Raw genomic sequence first — 13,875 nt, 5'->3', positions numbered from 1 at the left:
CTCAGGAGCTAAACACGGAGGGTCTCTGCAGGTCTCTTGATGAGAAAATACTACAACACAAGGTATTGTTCTTTTAGTACGGCCGATGGAATCAGAAAGAGATGTTAGCTGCAATTCTGTCACTTTCCTTCCCCTCTCCATCACATCTTGTATAGTTGATTAGGGTAAGTCATCAATTACGTAGAGTCTCTGGGTTGTACATACCTGATGTAATTAATTAAAACAAATTGCACTGTTATTGTGATCACGAGATAAATCCTGCAGTTCAATCACGGATAGTAATAAGCTACGCCGGTTTGGGCTGGTTACTATTTTGACAATCACGTAAGAATGTTCAGTGAATCAAATTCTGAAGAGGCTTAACGATACGTCTTTTCCGTGTGGTAATAGGTGTTGACTTACTACCTAATGCTATGCGAAAATTGCATGAACCCCCACTATTTCCACCGCAAACGAACTTGTACTTGCGCCACCAGCGACGAGATTGAAGTTCATCTCCCAGTTGGGCACAGCCAGTACAAAGTTGTTGATCTATCAGACGTACGGACATCATTGATTTTGATTGTACTTGACTCTAAGATTCCGTTCGGGGCAGCTTAGGCGGTGCAAGGTTCGTATGTTACGGTCAGCTAACCTGATAGATTCAAGTCGCTTTTCGGCAAATCAGTTCAACTAGCCTAATCTAAACGGAAATTATGCATGCAATCCAAGTATGATTTCACGGATTATTTGTTCTATGGATCGTTTATCGCTAAGTCGCTGGCTATGTATGACAAAGAAACTCGGTGGATTTAACAGCGACGAGCTCTTGAACCGTTCATCCTCCCTACATCGCTATTCCGCTTAACATCTGCTCAGCACGCGCGTAACCTTTTGACCTTAACTACCAGCTGAACATGAATTGATTGCTGTCAAAACCTCTTAGAAATTCTCTTTGTTGCTGTACCTATCCACGCAGAAGTGATAGCGACCATCAAGCTTAGCCTCCATTACGCAAAACAAAATCTTCTGACAACCATATTTATCTTTGCCTGTCTCCCCTATGACATCTTGAAAAGTAACTTCGCCAAACTCTGACTCCCATGAAAAAGCATAGCGAATGGAGGAAGATCGTGCGGCGATATTGGTTGCGTGAGGGTTATCTAACTCATTATCGACCCCGAGCTAGAGGAGGCTCAATGCCACTTCCAAGTACTGAATGCGGTCGTTGAAATCGTAACAGCGAGGAGTCAGGCTAACAAAATGATTGTAATATTCATGGAACGATGGAGTTAGCCCTGACCAACAACGCGAATCTTCAGCAGCTTATCAGAACAAGAGCCCAAAGAGGCTGTAAGCATAGACGTGTATACGTTGCTAATTATATTACGTAACCGAGAGTAAATAGTACGGGCTTTTAATCTATCGAAGTCGATCTTCGTTAATAAGTAATTAATGAATACATGCATATCATATACAAGCGGTGTATTGACAACTATCAAGAAATCATTGTGTCTATAACAACAACGTAGCGGCAAGGAACTGCAGCAATTACATTGTGGATAATGGATTGAAATCTTGGCAGAGAAACGACTCCACTGAAATCTTGGAGATGCAGCTCTGAATGCCCCTGTTTGTTAGAATTTATGGCTTTGTGGTTGTTCCATGGCACTCAAAAGCAGCTTGATTAGATGGTCAGAGGATTTGAAGATATTTACCAGCCAAATGCATGTTGGTGAATTCTGCCACTGCATATGCGTGCAATGAGCCAACGCTATGACGTTCGCAGATACGACGGTTCGCTAATCGATAGCCGGTGCACTATTTGGGTTCGGCCACCCGCATAATCTACGCCCCAAACTATTTCCGTTCCGTTCCGTTTCGGTATCTCCCATCTCTGCGCGCGCCATTTTAACTCGTGGAGCATTCGCAAAACTGTCACGTCTCTTTGGTCTACGGAATTAGTTCTGAAGTAGCATTGCCTCGCTTGGGGCTTTGCTTTCATTATGCAATTATGCCGATGGGAAAGGTGAGGCAGGCATGCGATTGTTGTCGAACGCGAAAAATCCGCTGCAATGGGGCGCACCCCTGCACTAATTGCACAAATGCAGATCTATATTGTACCTACCTCGCCGTGCATAAGAAAACCGGCCCGAAAGGACCTCGCCGACCGGGGCAGGGACCGTCTTTCGCTGCGCCCGGTTATTCATTGGCCTTATCGCCTGTTGCTGGCTCGGTAGACTCTTCACAAAGCACCCGCCATGTCTTTGCTCCAGATTCGAGCCCATTTCAAGGATCGCCGCTCGTGGAGACCAGATTCGCAACACTATGTTTGGATGCCTTCTTCGAGTACAAATATCCAATCAACCCGATCCTAAATCGCCAACACATAGAGGCCGCGTTGCTAGATTTAGGTTCGGACCCGGAGACCTATGGAATGATAGTCGCTTGCTGCGCCGTCATGGTACAGTCGCCGGGGCTCCTTGCTCCCTTGTCAACATCAACGCCATCGGCATTTCTGCCATCGCCGTCACCGTATGCTCTAACGCATGAAACACCAAGTGCGTCTTTTCTTATAGAAGAAACTATCAGGGCCAGGTGCTCGTGCAACTACATTGAAGCACCTTCGCTGATTACGGTCCAAACATCCTTCTTCCTTTTCTCGGCCTTGTTCTGCCTCGGAAAAGACAACTCAGCTTGGTTTTATCTTCGTGAGGCCATCACTTTCCTTCAGCTTCTTGACCTACATGAAGAGGATACCTTTGCATCGTCGCTCCAGAATGATCCTATCCTATCCACCTATTCGCGTCGGATGTTCTGGGTGTTATTCATTACAGAACGTGCATATGCTATTCAACGGCACAGAGCACCAACACTAGAAAAAACCATCGCACTACCCTACGAAGGAACTGAGGTCGAGAAAGAAATTCTCCCTGGATTCTTCGCCTTAATTGCTTTGTTTGAGCCCTTCGACAACGACTTTTTTGCTCTGTGGAATCATTCCGTAGTGTTACCGACGTTGCCCGCTGAGCTATTGGTCAGAATGCAGAGAATTCTCATGTATACCTTGCCCACCACATCCGGTTGCACGGACAGCCAGTTGGCGGACTTGCTCATTTCACGGGAGTGGCTGAAGATTATGATATGGCAATTGTGCGTGTCAAACACAATGCTTTCGAGCTTGAGCAATGAGGAGAGCATGTCCTTCCGGTATCCAATCACCATCGCCCGCGAAGTCATTCTCGTATCGAAGCTTGTGCCACTAAAGGCGTTGGAGGCAAACGGAGTGGGCATTTTGGAAAAGGTCTTCGACATTGGTTGTTCTCTGGCCGATGTGTTATCTCTCAAGCCGATCTTCTCAGAGCCGTCAATGCTGGAGGTTGGGCCAAGAAATTACTTATCTGAGATCATTCGTATCGTGGGCACGACACTCGGAGGCAGCGACAAGCATTTGCAAATATTATTGCGTAAAGCCTCTGAATGTTTGCCGACAGTTGTTGATAGGCCGTTGTCTGCCACGGAAGACAATTCTAGTGAGCGATACCAAGTTTATGAGCTTGAAGATAATGCAGACGATTAGAAAACCGGTTGAATCTTACAATCTCAATAGTGTCAAAATGCAGTGTGGTGTACTTTTGACGAGACAGTCGCGACGCGGTTGGATTTTGGCATGCACCGCAGCCAATGGCTGCCGTGTGGCACATTTCAAAGCTTGAGCGCTCTGATGGCCAATGACTGATATATAACGAGGCAGCCAGACTCGTCGCCTACGAAGGAAGGGCTGTGTGACCCAGTGTCAGTCGTTGCTGAGTTTCTGAGCCACATCGCATCGACGGCCGTTAAAGCCTTCATCAACCACACGGGGCTTCGCTCAATGTGATTGACCCCTACACAAGAATATCAATATCTTGAGTGTCATTTCGCCTGTACTAACTTCTGAGATTCCGTCGTTTGGGGTCGCGAAGTGTAGTGGCCATGTGAAATGGAGGCATAACATGCCATGTAGCTCTTCGAGATACACACCAGTAGCAAAGTTTGTCCTATGTGACACACCTCCATCTGCCAGAGGGTATTCGCAACAGTGAAGGGTCTTCAGTACTACCTTACGAGCTAACGACAATCTGCCTCTTAACTTGCGGTTAGTAGCAAGAGGCTCATTGCAAAGCTACCGACCACAATTCGAACGCCCGGAAGAGTGTCCGCTTGTGCGCGGCGTTGGAGAACTTTTCAGGTTACTGAACACCATCAGGATTTTTTATTTTCCATCCTGTCTTTAATACATGTCATCTTGACGGACGCTCTGTTATTATCTGGGTTCTTTAAGCAGCGACTATCTCTAAAATAAGCTAGTCTAATAGGTAATATCGATTGTATGTATGGGCCCTAAAATCTTTTTTATCGACTGTTAGAGTCTCATCAACCGAGTTATACGCTAAGATCCGCTGTTGAGATAGAACTACTCACAAACTCGGGTAATTATATGAAAGAGTTTGTGGACAAGATTTTCTAGATGAAATTTCTTAGGTGAAAGTTCGATCCTCTAATATAATCATCCGGGTCTAGTTTGTCTAATATGTCTACATTCCACCATAGTGAAATGTATTGAATTGCGCAACTTGCGTTTTGGCCAATGGAGTCCCCGTGTGCATTCTGCACACAACCGCCAGCTAGCTTAGCTCAGTTTAGTATTAATATATCAAGTATGACCTCATATGAAACTGATTGCTTCTTACAGCCAGTGAGAATAACTCTTTTGACGCCATTGGTATTAGCCTCGTTTGGATAATATCAGACGCCTCTGCCGCTTGTAGGCTTACCACGACGAATTTATTTTTGCCTCAGAAGGTGTCTGTCGGCCCAACCCATTTGCATCCCCAGTTACTCATAATCCAGTGATCATATGTGATTGCATCCATATCCCACCATCCTGCGCAGATCCAATACCCATAGTCGCCTCTAACGTCTTGGTCATTGTTGCCTGATGGGCAGAGCGATTTCCAGAATTTGCCGCGCATCAGACCGTCTGATGACTCAGCTCTCAGTCTAGTTCCTAGTAGTGTATAGTATTTCCAAAGCATGGTATACCAGCCACCTCGTTGTATTGCCACGTTGAACTGCTTGCCTCGTCCTGGGCCCAGTATGCGTAGCATCTGCTCCACGGGACCTAGAAATATGGACTCTACTTTCGAAATGTTGTCATTATCCCGTATGTCAGACGGTGGGACGAGTTCGCACTGGAATGAGATGTAGAGCCTCCGGACGTGTGGGAATGTGTCTGGAATCATAGCGCAAAGAGTATGCAACATGGAGTCTTGTTTCGTGGGGTCTTTCCACAAGGGCTCGATGAAGTCCTCGATCGCGCCCTTGCTAAACTGGAAGCTGTTGAGCTGCCACAGAAGCTCGAGAGAGGTGATACTGCTGAGGCGCGAATGAGGCAGAAGTCGTGGTATGTTGGATACTATGTCCATGCTGGAGATATGGAACGTGTTCGTACTGTAAAGAATCTCGATCCCGTCGACGTAGGCTTGTCGACAAGCCAAGATCCATCCCATGGTGCCCACAAAGCATGCAGATCCACATTGCCCATTATCGCACATCAGACCCTTTAAGCACTGGTCATCACATGGTTCTATTGTCTGGTAAAACTTGTTGGCAGTATGCCTCTCATCTATCTCGCTCTCCGAGTATCCCAAGCGCCGATGGCATACACAGCTGAACCACTGCCAGCCTTCGCTTCGCGACATGTTGACAACCAGTTCAGAGCCCAAGCCATAATGCGCCCGTTCAATCCCATTACTAAGGTCCATTGACGTTAACTTTCGCACCAGTGGTCGGGCGTAGGTCAGGTCCAAATGTAGCGTCTGACCACCAAACGCGTTAATAAGGATCTGACGTCGCAGCTCATATGGCAAATGTCTGAAGAGACCATAATTGTAAAATGATTGCGATCGATTGGCAATATCTTGTGATGACGGCACGGGCGTCAATCCTCGGGGGCGCGATAAGGGGAGGAAAGGCAGGTCATCACGCATAGCCTGTCCTTGCCGCCGACCTTTGCCGTGAGCCGTAGAATCCAACTTGGATCGGATCCATTTTCTGATGCCAACCATGGACTGGTTGTACGCTTGCACGATGCAAGTCTTGGTAGTGTACCTTAATATAGCTAATGGGTCAAGGGCGGCAATGGATCACCTGTAAGCGCGGCCGAGCGGGGTTGACGAAAAGAACGTGCGGTTATTATGGGTCCCCGGGTTGGTGAGTGCAGATACTATCGGAGACGGGGGAAAGCGCTCATAGCTTTTGTACCGAAGATAGCGATCATTTAATCGTGTCGCAATTAGACCTGCCTTCGAGAAAATAGTCGAAAAGGTTGTGTGCGAGGATCGCTGGTTTAACACTGGGGCCGGGGGACGCGTAGTGTGCTGGAGAGCACGAACTTCTCCTTGTGTTTTGGTAGCAAGAATATCGGCCGATGTGTAGGAGCACAATTACTGAGTAGGATTGCTAGTTATTAGCTATTTGTATATACTTGGGCTTTCCTTGTTCTGAGCGTTATTCAAGATGCCTCGAGTCAGAACTTGACGAACAGGGCAACCATAAGATCTATCATACGTCAGTAACACTTTCTGGTAATAGACGCTATCTGACATTTAAACTTCGCGCAGCGCTTTGTGTTAGATCTGATGGGTTTGTGGCGTGGCATGTATCCGCCCAAGAGTATTAAAACCATCTTGTCCCGCTAGCTGAAACACGAATGCCATTCTGTAAAGAGGTCTCGAAGCATATAAACCCTCAGGCCGTCTTACTTACAGATAACCAATGCTTGATAACTATATTGTTGGAGGTGAACCCTCTATCCGGAGTTTGATTGCAAGATCATCGTTGATTTTCTTGAACTGCCGACTATATGTTAGGAAGATACTATTGTGTGCTTGCTGGTGCCTGCGCGGTGCAAGGTTTCAGTATCAGGCCAGGGCCTTGCATGGTATTTTGTTGTATTTAAGGTCATGTTATATTCTGAACGACTCAGGCCCTTGGGCATCACGGGAGTGCTGTTCAAAATCACTGTCCTATCTAGTAAGTCAACTCATGAAGCAATTCACTCCTATTATCATGCTAAATCCCTAGTCTCATTTCGCCATGCTCTCCCGCATATTACAGTCCAATATACAAAGTATAACTTCTATATTCATAGTTTCATCCACAAGCCCTCTTGTTTCTGTCGCCTCTTAAAATCCCGTGCGGCAAGTACAAAAAAGCCTCCAGCAATTAAAGTACTCCCTGAGAAAACTTGGGCACCAGCGTATGAGCCCCCATTTGCGGAAATAATCGCACCTGAAACCGGTGATCCTAGTAGGGCTCCGATTCCTGTTGCAGCAGAAATTATCCCTAGCCGTGCTCCTATCTTTGAAATATCTGGGTTAATAATAGGCACCACGGCAAGGGAAAGAGATTGAACTCCGCCCACGGACAAACTGTAAAATGTGGTCCAGATGTATAGCCCAGGGGTCGAATGAACCGGGATCCAGGTATACATGCATAGTGCAGATGCGAACAAGAATGCTATGAAAACATTCATGGTGCCAAAATACCTGGCAATAAGACTAGGCAGCAGGCGGGCTACAAACCCAATGCCATTCAAAACGAGCGTGAGGTTCAAAGATTCCGTATACGAAGTCCCTCGTATCTCCTTTGCATACGAACTCAGGAAAAAGAACGGGAAGAAGACACCCAAGTAAGCCTGGAATTTGTAAGAAAACCTCTTGAGTAATGAAATTTGAAAACACTAGTAAGGAGCATGAGACTTACCAAGAAACAACCAATGAGATACAAGGTAAATGCCACCTCCTTAAAGACAGACCAATCCACAATCGGTCCTGACTTCTTATGGGAGCGCATCGGCCTACCACTCGCCAAAGCAATAGCGAATGTACCCAATTGTACGAAGCCAATCGTCCTCATTGTCCATCCAAAACCTATCGTTGGCAGCAACGTTCTTGCCATGCTAGGGTAGATAAGACCTCCTGTCACGCTTCCACAGGCTACTATCCCCATGACAAGTGCGAGTCTTCTCCTAAAGTACGTGGCGATAACGGTCATCATCGGGGTGAGAAGAAATCCGTTCCCCAAGCCGGTGCACAGTCCTTGCGCGAGGATGATCTGCCAATATGTATGACCTAGAGAGGTCATGAATGTCCCAAGCACGACGAGAAGTGCGCCGACGATTGTTGTGATGTGAAAATAACCGGCATCTGTCAGACGACCGCTGATGAGTCCCATGAAAAAGAGCAAAAAGACGGCTATGGAGCCGACCCATGCAATTTCAGAGCGTGCGCGGTGCAAAGTCGTGACATAGTAGGTCTGAAAGACACCGAAAGATATGATCAAGCCCCTTTACACCTTTGTTAGCTTAAACGAAACAGCTATGGATATCAAAGGTATAACGAACCACGTATTCATAATAGTAAAAAAACATGCCAATACTAGCAGCAAAGGGTGTCAGCGTTGCTCGATCTGTTTCGCGAATGGTTTATTTACCAGCCATCCAGGCTCTCCAGCCTCCTTCTGGTGCTGCACTAGTAGGTGCGACTGCGCCAGGCAGTGTGTCGCTCAAAGCCAGATTTGGGACAATGGTCATCTCCAAATCCTCATTCGCTGGGATGTCTTGCCGAGAAGTCGATGAGTGCCTGTTTTCTTCCTCCCCCGATCTTGATTTGATTTTGCATGGAAGGCTTTCCCCTTGATTGTGGACAAATTGATTGTTATCCATATCGCTACTTTGTCGGTTGGCTCAACCGTTGACAGATGATGCGCAAGATGAGTTCGTTGCCAAGACTCGAGTTGTAAAAGAATACTATCAAATATAAGTACCTTTTACATTTTCATTATATGTTCTTTTATATCGAGATGAGGCTAGGGTATATTTGCATGACATAACAAATCAAGCTTGTTGTAGATCTAAACTTAATAAGGTTGCAAAACCCGAACCATTTTAAGCTCTCTGCACGACCGAACTCATTGATAAGCAAGGGTTAGTGTCAAAATCCGCCTGAAGAACCAAATGGGAAAAAGAAGAAAATCCAGCATTTTCATGACAAAGACGGATTTAGATTTGTAATACACACTGTTTCGCATTAGTGTAGAAAGAAAATTTAAAGTAACTAACCATTTCCGCTATATCAATAATAGGAGGATATGATGATGTCGTATCAACAATGAACATATTTTAAATCACGAGGACCTCGTAAATGTATTAGGACAATTCTGGCTATGACACTTGTTGTACACGATGTATTATCTCGTCTATTCCCGATTTGATACAAAGCTGACCGAAGCGTAAAGAAAGATGTCCTCAACGCCGTACGCCAAATAATTTCCCAGAACGATATTATTTCCGTGGTCAGGGGTCATGTAGGAACTATGTGTGGCTGCATGATTATCCTAATATGCCGACCATCGGCTAGTAGAATGATCGAAGCTCCTTAGCTTCTCCCTTCAGTCCAGTAGTCAATAAAGCTCAGATACTGCACTCGGTGGAACATGTATTCAATTTTGGCTCTGCTTCTGTGCTGACCTTGTATCGGTGATATGAAATTTAATACAACAGGTGAAATCTATTCATGAGCTGGTGACAACTACTTACACCCGAAGGAGGGCCTTCGCAGTTTCTCTCTCCCCTACTATGTACTTCCTTACGTGCTCCCTCGACGTCTCTCAGTTTATCTGTACAGGCTTGCCGGGTTTAAGCCAGCGAACCTTTGACAAAACACCCTCCTCTTTAAATTCTTGCGAGAGCTCTTCCTCATGCTGCTTAAAATGGTCCCAGGCCTCATAGTGCATAGGCACAAGTACACCTGCCTTGATATCTTGGAAGAGGCGAGCAGCTTGGCGACCATCCATAGTGATCTGAAGGACATCGCCTGGTTGACCGGGTAGACCCTCGCTGGTGACTTCGTAAAAGGTGGCTTTGCCGAGATTCATCAGGGCAACCGCAATATGATACTTATCGGCTATCTTAGCGAGCTCTTCGACATAAACGGTGTCGCCGGTGAAGTAGATGGCATTCGGGAGACCGTCGGGGGCAACACCAAAATCTTCCGTGCGGACAATGAACCCGACGCACTCATGACCGGGCCAGTGCTTGCAAGGAGTAGCGGTAATATGGAAACGCTTTCCGGCGATGAGGACGTCTCTCTCCTCCCAGTCCTTGAAGCCGAGGACGCTGGGTCTGGGGGCAAGATTCTTTGCACCATCACATGTGGTGACGACATGACGTCCATCGAGTAGCTGGCGGCCGAGCTCATCGAGGTTATCAGGATGGTTCTCGTGACTCAAAAGGACGGCATCGATATGTGGAAGCTCGTTCATGCCTAGAGCAGGGTCGACATGGACTTTGAGAGGCTCTTTATCGTGTACTGTGGGCCATTCACTGCCGGCAGGAGAGAAAAAAGGGTCGGTCAGAAAGGTGATGCCATCAATGTCGATGATTGCTGTGGCAGTTCCGATATGCGTGATAGTCACCCTGTTTCTAAACGTAGAGGTAGACATGGTTGTGATTATGAGCCCGCAAGCGTAAGTGCAATTATTTTCAAGGATATTTAGGAAGTAGTCGACGTTATTCTGGTGTCAAGTGACAAAGCAATATAGAGCGACCAGTATAGAAGCAAGGCCGACATTAATGCTGCGGATAGTACCATCCATTTGTATCAAGGACAAGCACCTGATTACTAAGGCCACGATTTCAAATAATAACTACTTTGCTGATTCAGGCCCCTTACAAATCAATCGTTCAGTCGAGAAATCTTTTTCCAAAGTTTGCTGGCTGAGGCTATAATAAATTTAAGGGCATTTTGCCATGGGGTGATCCACAATCGACTTAGCATAATCATAATGCCGCTAATCCCAAAGAAGCTGCAAAACCCGAACTCCAGTCAAAAGTTACCTTATTAATGTCCTCGGAAATTCAGGAAATGCATTGCCGACTCCACTCCTTCACGAACTCTCATCCTCATCCGTCACCGCATTTGAGTCGGGTATTTTTCAAGCAAGAGGGATCTCCGCACTAGCGCTATCAATCGCGACGCTTGTCTGTACTAGCCGGAATAACACCACTGGTTGTTCTCTGTGCCAGATTTCGAGCCTTCGTAAAGCTTCCATTTACACTCATACACGACTTATTTCTTCGACGTCTTGATCAAGCGCGATGAAGGTCCGAAAGAAGAATGTGTGTCATACTTGTAGAAGACGCAAGCTCCGTGTTAGTCTTCACTTGCTCTGTCCTTGCCGAATAAGCATTTCGTTGGGTCACTTCACCGAAACATTGTCATTGACTCTTGCATGCCTATTGTAGTGCGACGGCAAGCATCCGGCATGTTCCCAGTGCCTTTCGAGCAATCGCCGCTGCGAAGGATATCCCGATATTCTGTTTGTACCGTTTGTCTCGACTCCTCCTATGCTAGCACCAAAAATTTCACATGTTCCACCGTCATCGAAACGGACCCAGCAATGTGCGGCACGTCCTCTGCCTCCTCTCGCTTTGCAGCCAACATATGCACTCACTCCTGCTCAGATCATCACTACTCAGGCTGATAGCCTTGCGAAACAACTACCTTCCTTGTCGTACAACCAGTCAATCGGCCCTTCTTTATCGGGCACCTTGCAAGAGAAGATCTTCTTAATCCTTCGCAACTACGTCCCATACAGCGAACTTCAACATGACATTGCGAATGCCATCCCAAATTCTCCCCGGGTCTGTGGTTCATGGGCTACAGCCCTCCCCGAACTCACCCGTGGCGCAACTGGCGCCCTCGGAGAATGTCTGGACTCCGCGATCAACGTCTTGGCGTTATCCATTACGGCCTACAGAACCGGTAAAGAGATGTTTCGACCCATTTCATCCGGCTACGAGCATACTCTTCGCCTACTACGGCGTGATCTCCAACAGGCTGGACGGGTTTATAAAAGCGAACAGATTGCGACAGTGATGTGTCTTACTCTGTTAGAGGTAGAGAGCCTTGGTTCACTCCCTTCCCTACCCCTCTGAAAAGCTCTCCTGGTTCATTACTCCACTTCTATGTTGAAAGGCGTACTAACGTTCTCTGACAACCATGATAGGTTCTCTCACCAACGAACCCTCACAGTTGGCTCGTGCATGTAGATGGCGTCAGTGAGCTGATGCGGTCGTCATCACCCGAGTTCTTTAGTACCAACGTACATCACACATTGTTCATCGGGTTCAGACCCTTGTTGGTGAGTACCAGGGGCATGAGCAATATCAACTGCCTCGCATTGTTCTTTGACTTACTAGACTTTCCTGCAGATCCTCAAAGCTTTCATCCTCCGCAAGGCAACGTTTCTCGTGCACGAAGACTGGATTGAAAAGCCCTTTCAGCATCATCATGCTGCACCGTTACAAAACCTCCTCAGCCTGGCGGCAACCATACCCGGAGTTTTGGAAAAGTTTGATATACTGAAAGACGAGCCTCCCAACACGACTATGGTTGCCGCCAAGGAAGCTCTTGCCGAGCTAGTGGAAATCAGATCAAACCTTCAGACATGGAGCGATTCATTCAGTGCAGACTCCTCAGTGCCATTGTACTGGCAACGAACACCCAAGAATGCTAGTGAATGTCACAAGACTTTGTTGTGGTTTCAAGACTTGAGTGGAGCCAATGTTTTCATTTATTTATGGTCCTTCCAGATTATCTGCTTGTCACACATCCAAAGCCTACTAGCACGATGCCCAGAGTTGCAAAAGCTTGATGTCACTACACCGGAAAACACAGCAGAACTCCGGAATTTCTGTATCGAGTTGAGTATTAAGATATATCAAAGTATGGAATACGTAACGCAAGAGGGATTCATGCTCTATGGACTCTTGTCGGCAGGATTTCCATTGTATACGGCACGCAAGGCGATGGAGTTGGATGAACGTGGAAGAGCACTTCTTCAGAGGCTAGGCAAGCATTCATAGACCATGGTTATATCCAAAGGATCCAGTTTCTGTCCAGTTTCTATCGGATGTTTATTCCATAGAAATACATCCGGAGCCAACAGTTGAATGCTAAGTGATTGAAGCATCGAAAAGTGATAAAAGTGGGTGAGGTGCATGATTATCAATGGGGATCGGTGGCCACGCAGCGTAAGGAAAGTACGCAGTTCGTGACGAAAGGCGAGGGAACTATCCCAGAGGGGGGAGCGACCTCGCATAAGGGACGCTTATACTGCTTTCAGTCATTCCTTTACCCGATGAATTTAATGTAAACCATAATACAAGAAGGTAGGGGGCCGTTTCGCTCGATCCTATAAATACGTCGCATGGCTGTGTACAGTCAACGAACTTTTACAACTATTTTTCTTGGCGCCCCGCTGTTAGGGCGTGACAAGGCAACTACGCTAGTTTAGTGGCACCACTGGAGTACACCCTTAATATCTCTTGGCATTCGAAAAATTCTTTTTGACCTGAATGACAACCCCTATAGACCAGCCGCCTGGCACACCCGCTTCCAGCCCGGGGACTATAAGCGATGGAGCCTCTCTCCCTCGCACCCCAAGGAAGCCATGCGGCCCCACTACCCCGAGCAGGCTCCGCCAAGTCCTACTTAGCGACATTGCTAGCAGCCCGTCACAGGTTACTGAAACCGACTACACACCATCCTCCCCCCTCAACACCAGAGGCGGTACTGGCAAGATCAACAGCATCATCGGAGCTAAGCGACCACGGATTGAAGACATCACCGTTGAAGTCAACGACAGAAGATACACTGCCGACGATGATGAGCGCAGAACGAGCCCTGGCAACTGTCAGAATCAGGTCGCTGCAGTTCTTGAACGCGACCTGCGCATCCAGCAAGAAAAGATAAAGCTGTTTCAGGACTGTGCGCATGCAATTGATCA

At 46.9% G+C, this 13,875-nt stretch overlaps 4 protein-coding genes across 4 annotated transcripts; 2 read left to right on the top strand and 2 right to left on the bottom strand.

Annotated features, from left to right (window-relative positions):
• Positions 1-1,492: 1,492 nt before the first annotated feature.
• BKA67DRAFT_676046 (uncharacterized protein) lies at positions 1,493-3,559 on the top strand (the record flags this gene model as incomplete). Its single annotated transcript, XM_046108795.1, has 2 exons — positions 1,493-1,776; positions 2,139-3,559. The coding sequence occupies exons 1-2, from the start codon at positions 1,734-1,736 to the stop codon at positions 3,557-3,559; spliced, it is 1,464 nt and encodes a 487-aa protein (XP_045960263.1). The 5' UTR covers positions 1,493-1,733.
• Positions 3,560-4,817: 1,258 nt separating this feature from the next.
• Positions 4,818-6,089, bottom strand: BKA67DRAFT_657891 (uncharacterized protein; the record flags this gene model as incomplete). The annotated part of the gene is made up of 1 exon (XM_046107188.1): positions 4,818-6,089. One exon carries the CDS (start codon positions 6,087-6,089, stop codon positions 4,818-4,820), a length of 1,272 nt encoding a protein of 423 aa, XP_045960262.1.
• A 1,079-nt stretch (positions 6,090-7,168) lies between these two features.
• Positions 7,169-10,761, bottom strand: BKA67DRAFT_622378 (major facilitator superfamily domain-containing protein; the record flags this gene model as incomplete). Its single annotated transcript, XM_046105496.1, has 5 exons — positions 9,736-10,761; positions 8,918-8,942; positions 8,429-8,462; positions 7,789-8,371; positions 7,169-7,720 (listed from the first exon to the last, which is right to left on the bottom strand). Exons 1-5 carry the CDS (start codon positions 10,525-10,527, stop codon positions 7,169-7,171), a joined length of 1,986 nt encoding a protein of 661 aa, XP_045960261.1. The 5' UTR covers positions 10,528-10,761.
• A 153-nt stretch (positions 10,762-10,914) lies between these two features.
• BKA67DRAFT_562423 (uncharacterized protein) lies at positions 10,915-13,057 on the top strand. Its single transcript, XM_046102597.1, has 4 exons — positions 10,915-11,236; positions 11,330-11,983; positions 12,094-12,228; positions 12,299-13,057. The coding sequence occupies exons 1-4, from the start codon at positions 11,183-11,185 to the stop codon at positions 12,950-12,952; spliced, it is 1,497 nt and encodes a 498-aa protein (XP_045960260.1). The 5' UTR covers positions 10,915-11,182; the 3' UTR covers positions 12,953-13,057.
• The last annotated feature ends 818 nt before the right edge of the window (positions 13,058-13,875 follow it).

This window comes from Truncatella angustata, assembly GCF_020726525.1.
Source record: "Truncatella angustata strain MPI-SDFR-AT-0073 chromosome Unknown BKA67scaffold_3, whole genome shotgun sequence".
Taxonomy (NCBI): Eukaryota; Fungi; Ascomycota; class Sordariomycetes; order Amphisphaeriales; family Sporocadaceae; genus Truncatella; species Truncatella angustata.
This window is presented reverse-complemented; position numbering and strand designations above follow the sequence as displayed.

Excerpts from the sequence above, each read along its gene's own strand:
- BKA67DRAFT_562423 (XM_046102597.1), top strand. The coding sequence starts at position 11,183 with ATGAAGGTCCGAAAGAAGAATGTGTGTCATACTTGTAGAAGACGCAAG. Across the intron at positions 11,237-11,329 it reads GTAGAAGACGCAAGCTCCGT|TGCGACGGCAAGCATCCGGC; the intron begins GTTAGTCTTCAC and ends TGCCTATTGTAG. Across the intron at positions 11,984-12,093 it reads TGTGTCTTACTCTGTTAGAG|GTTCTCTCACCAACGAACCC; the intron begins GTAGAGAGCCTT and ends CAACCATGATAG.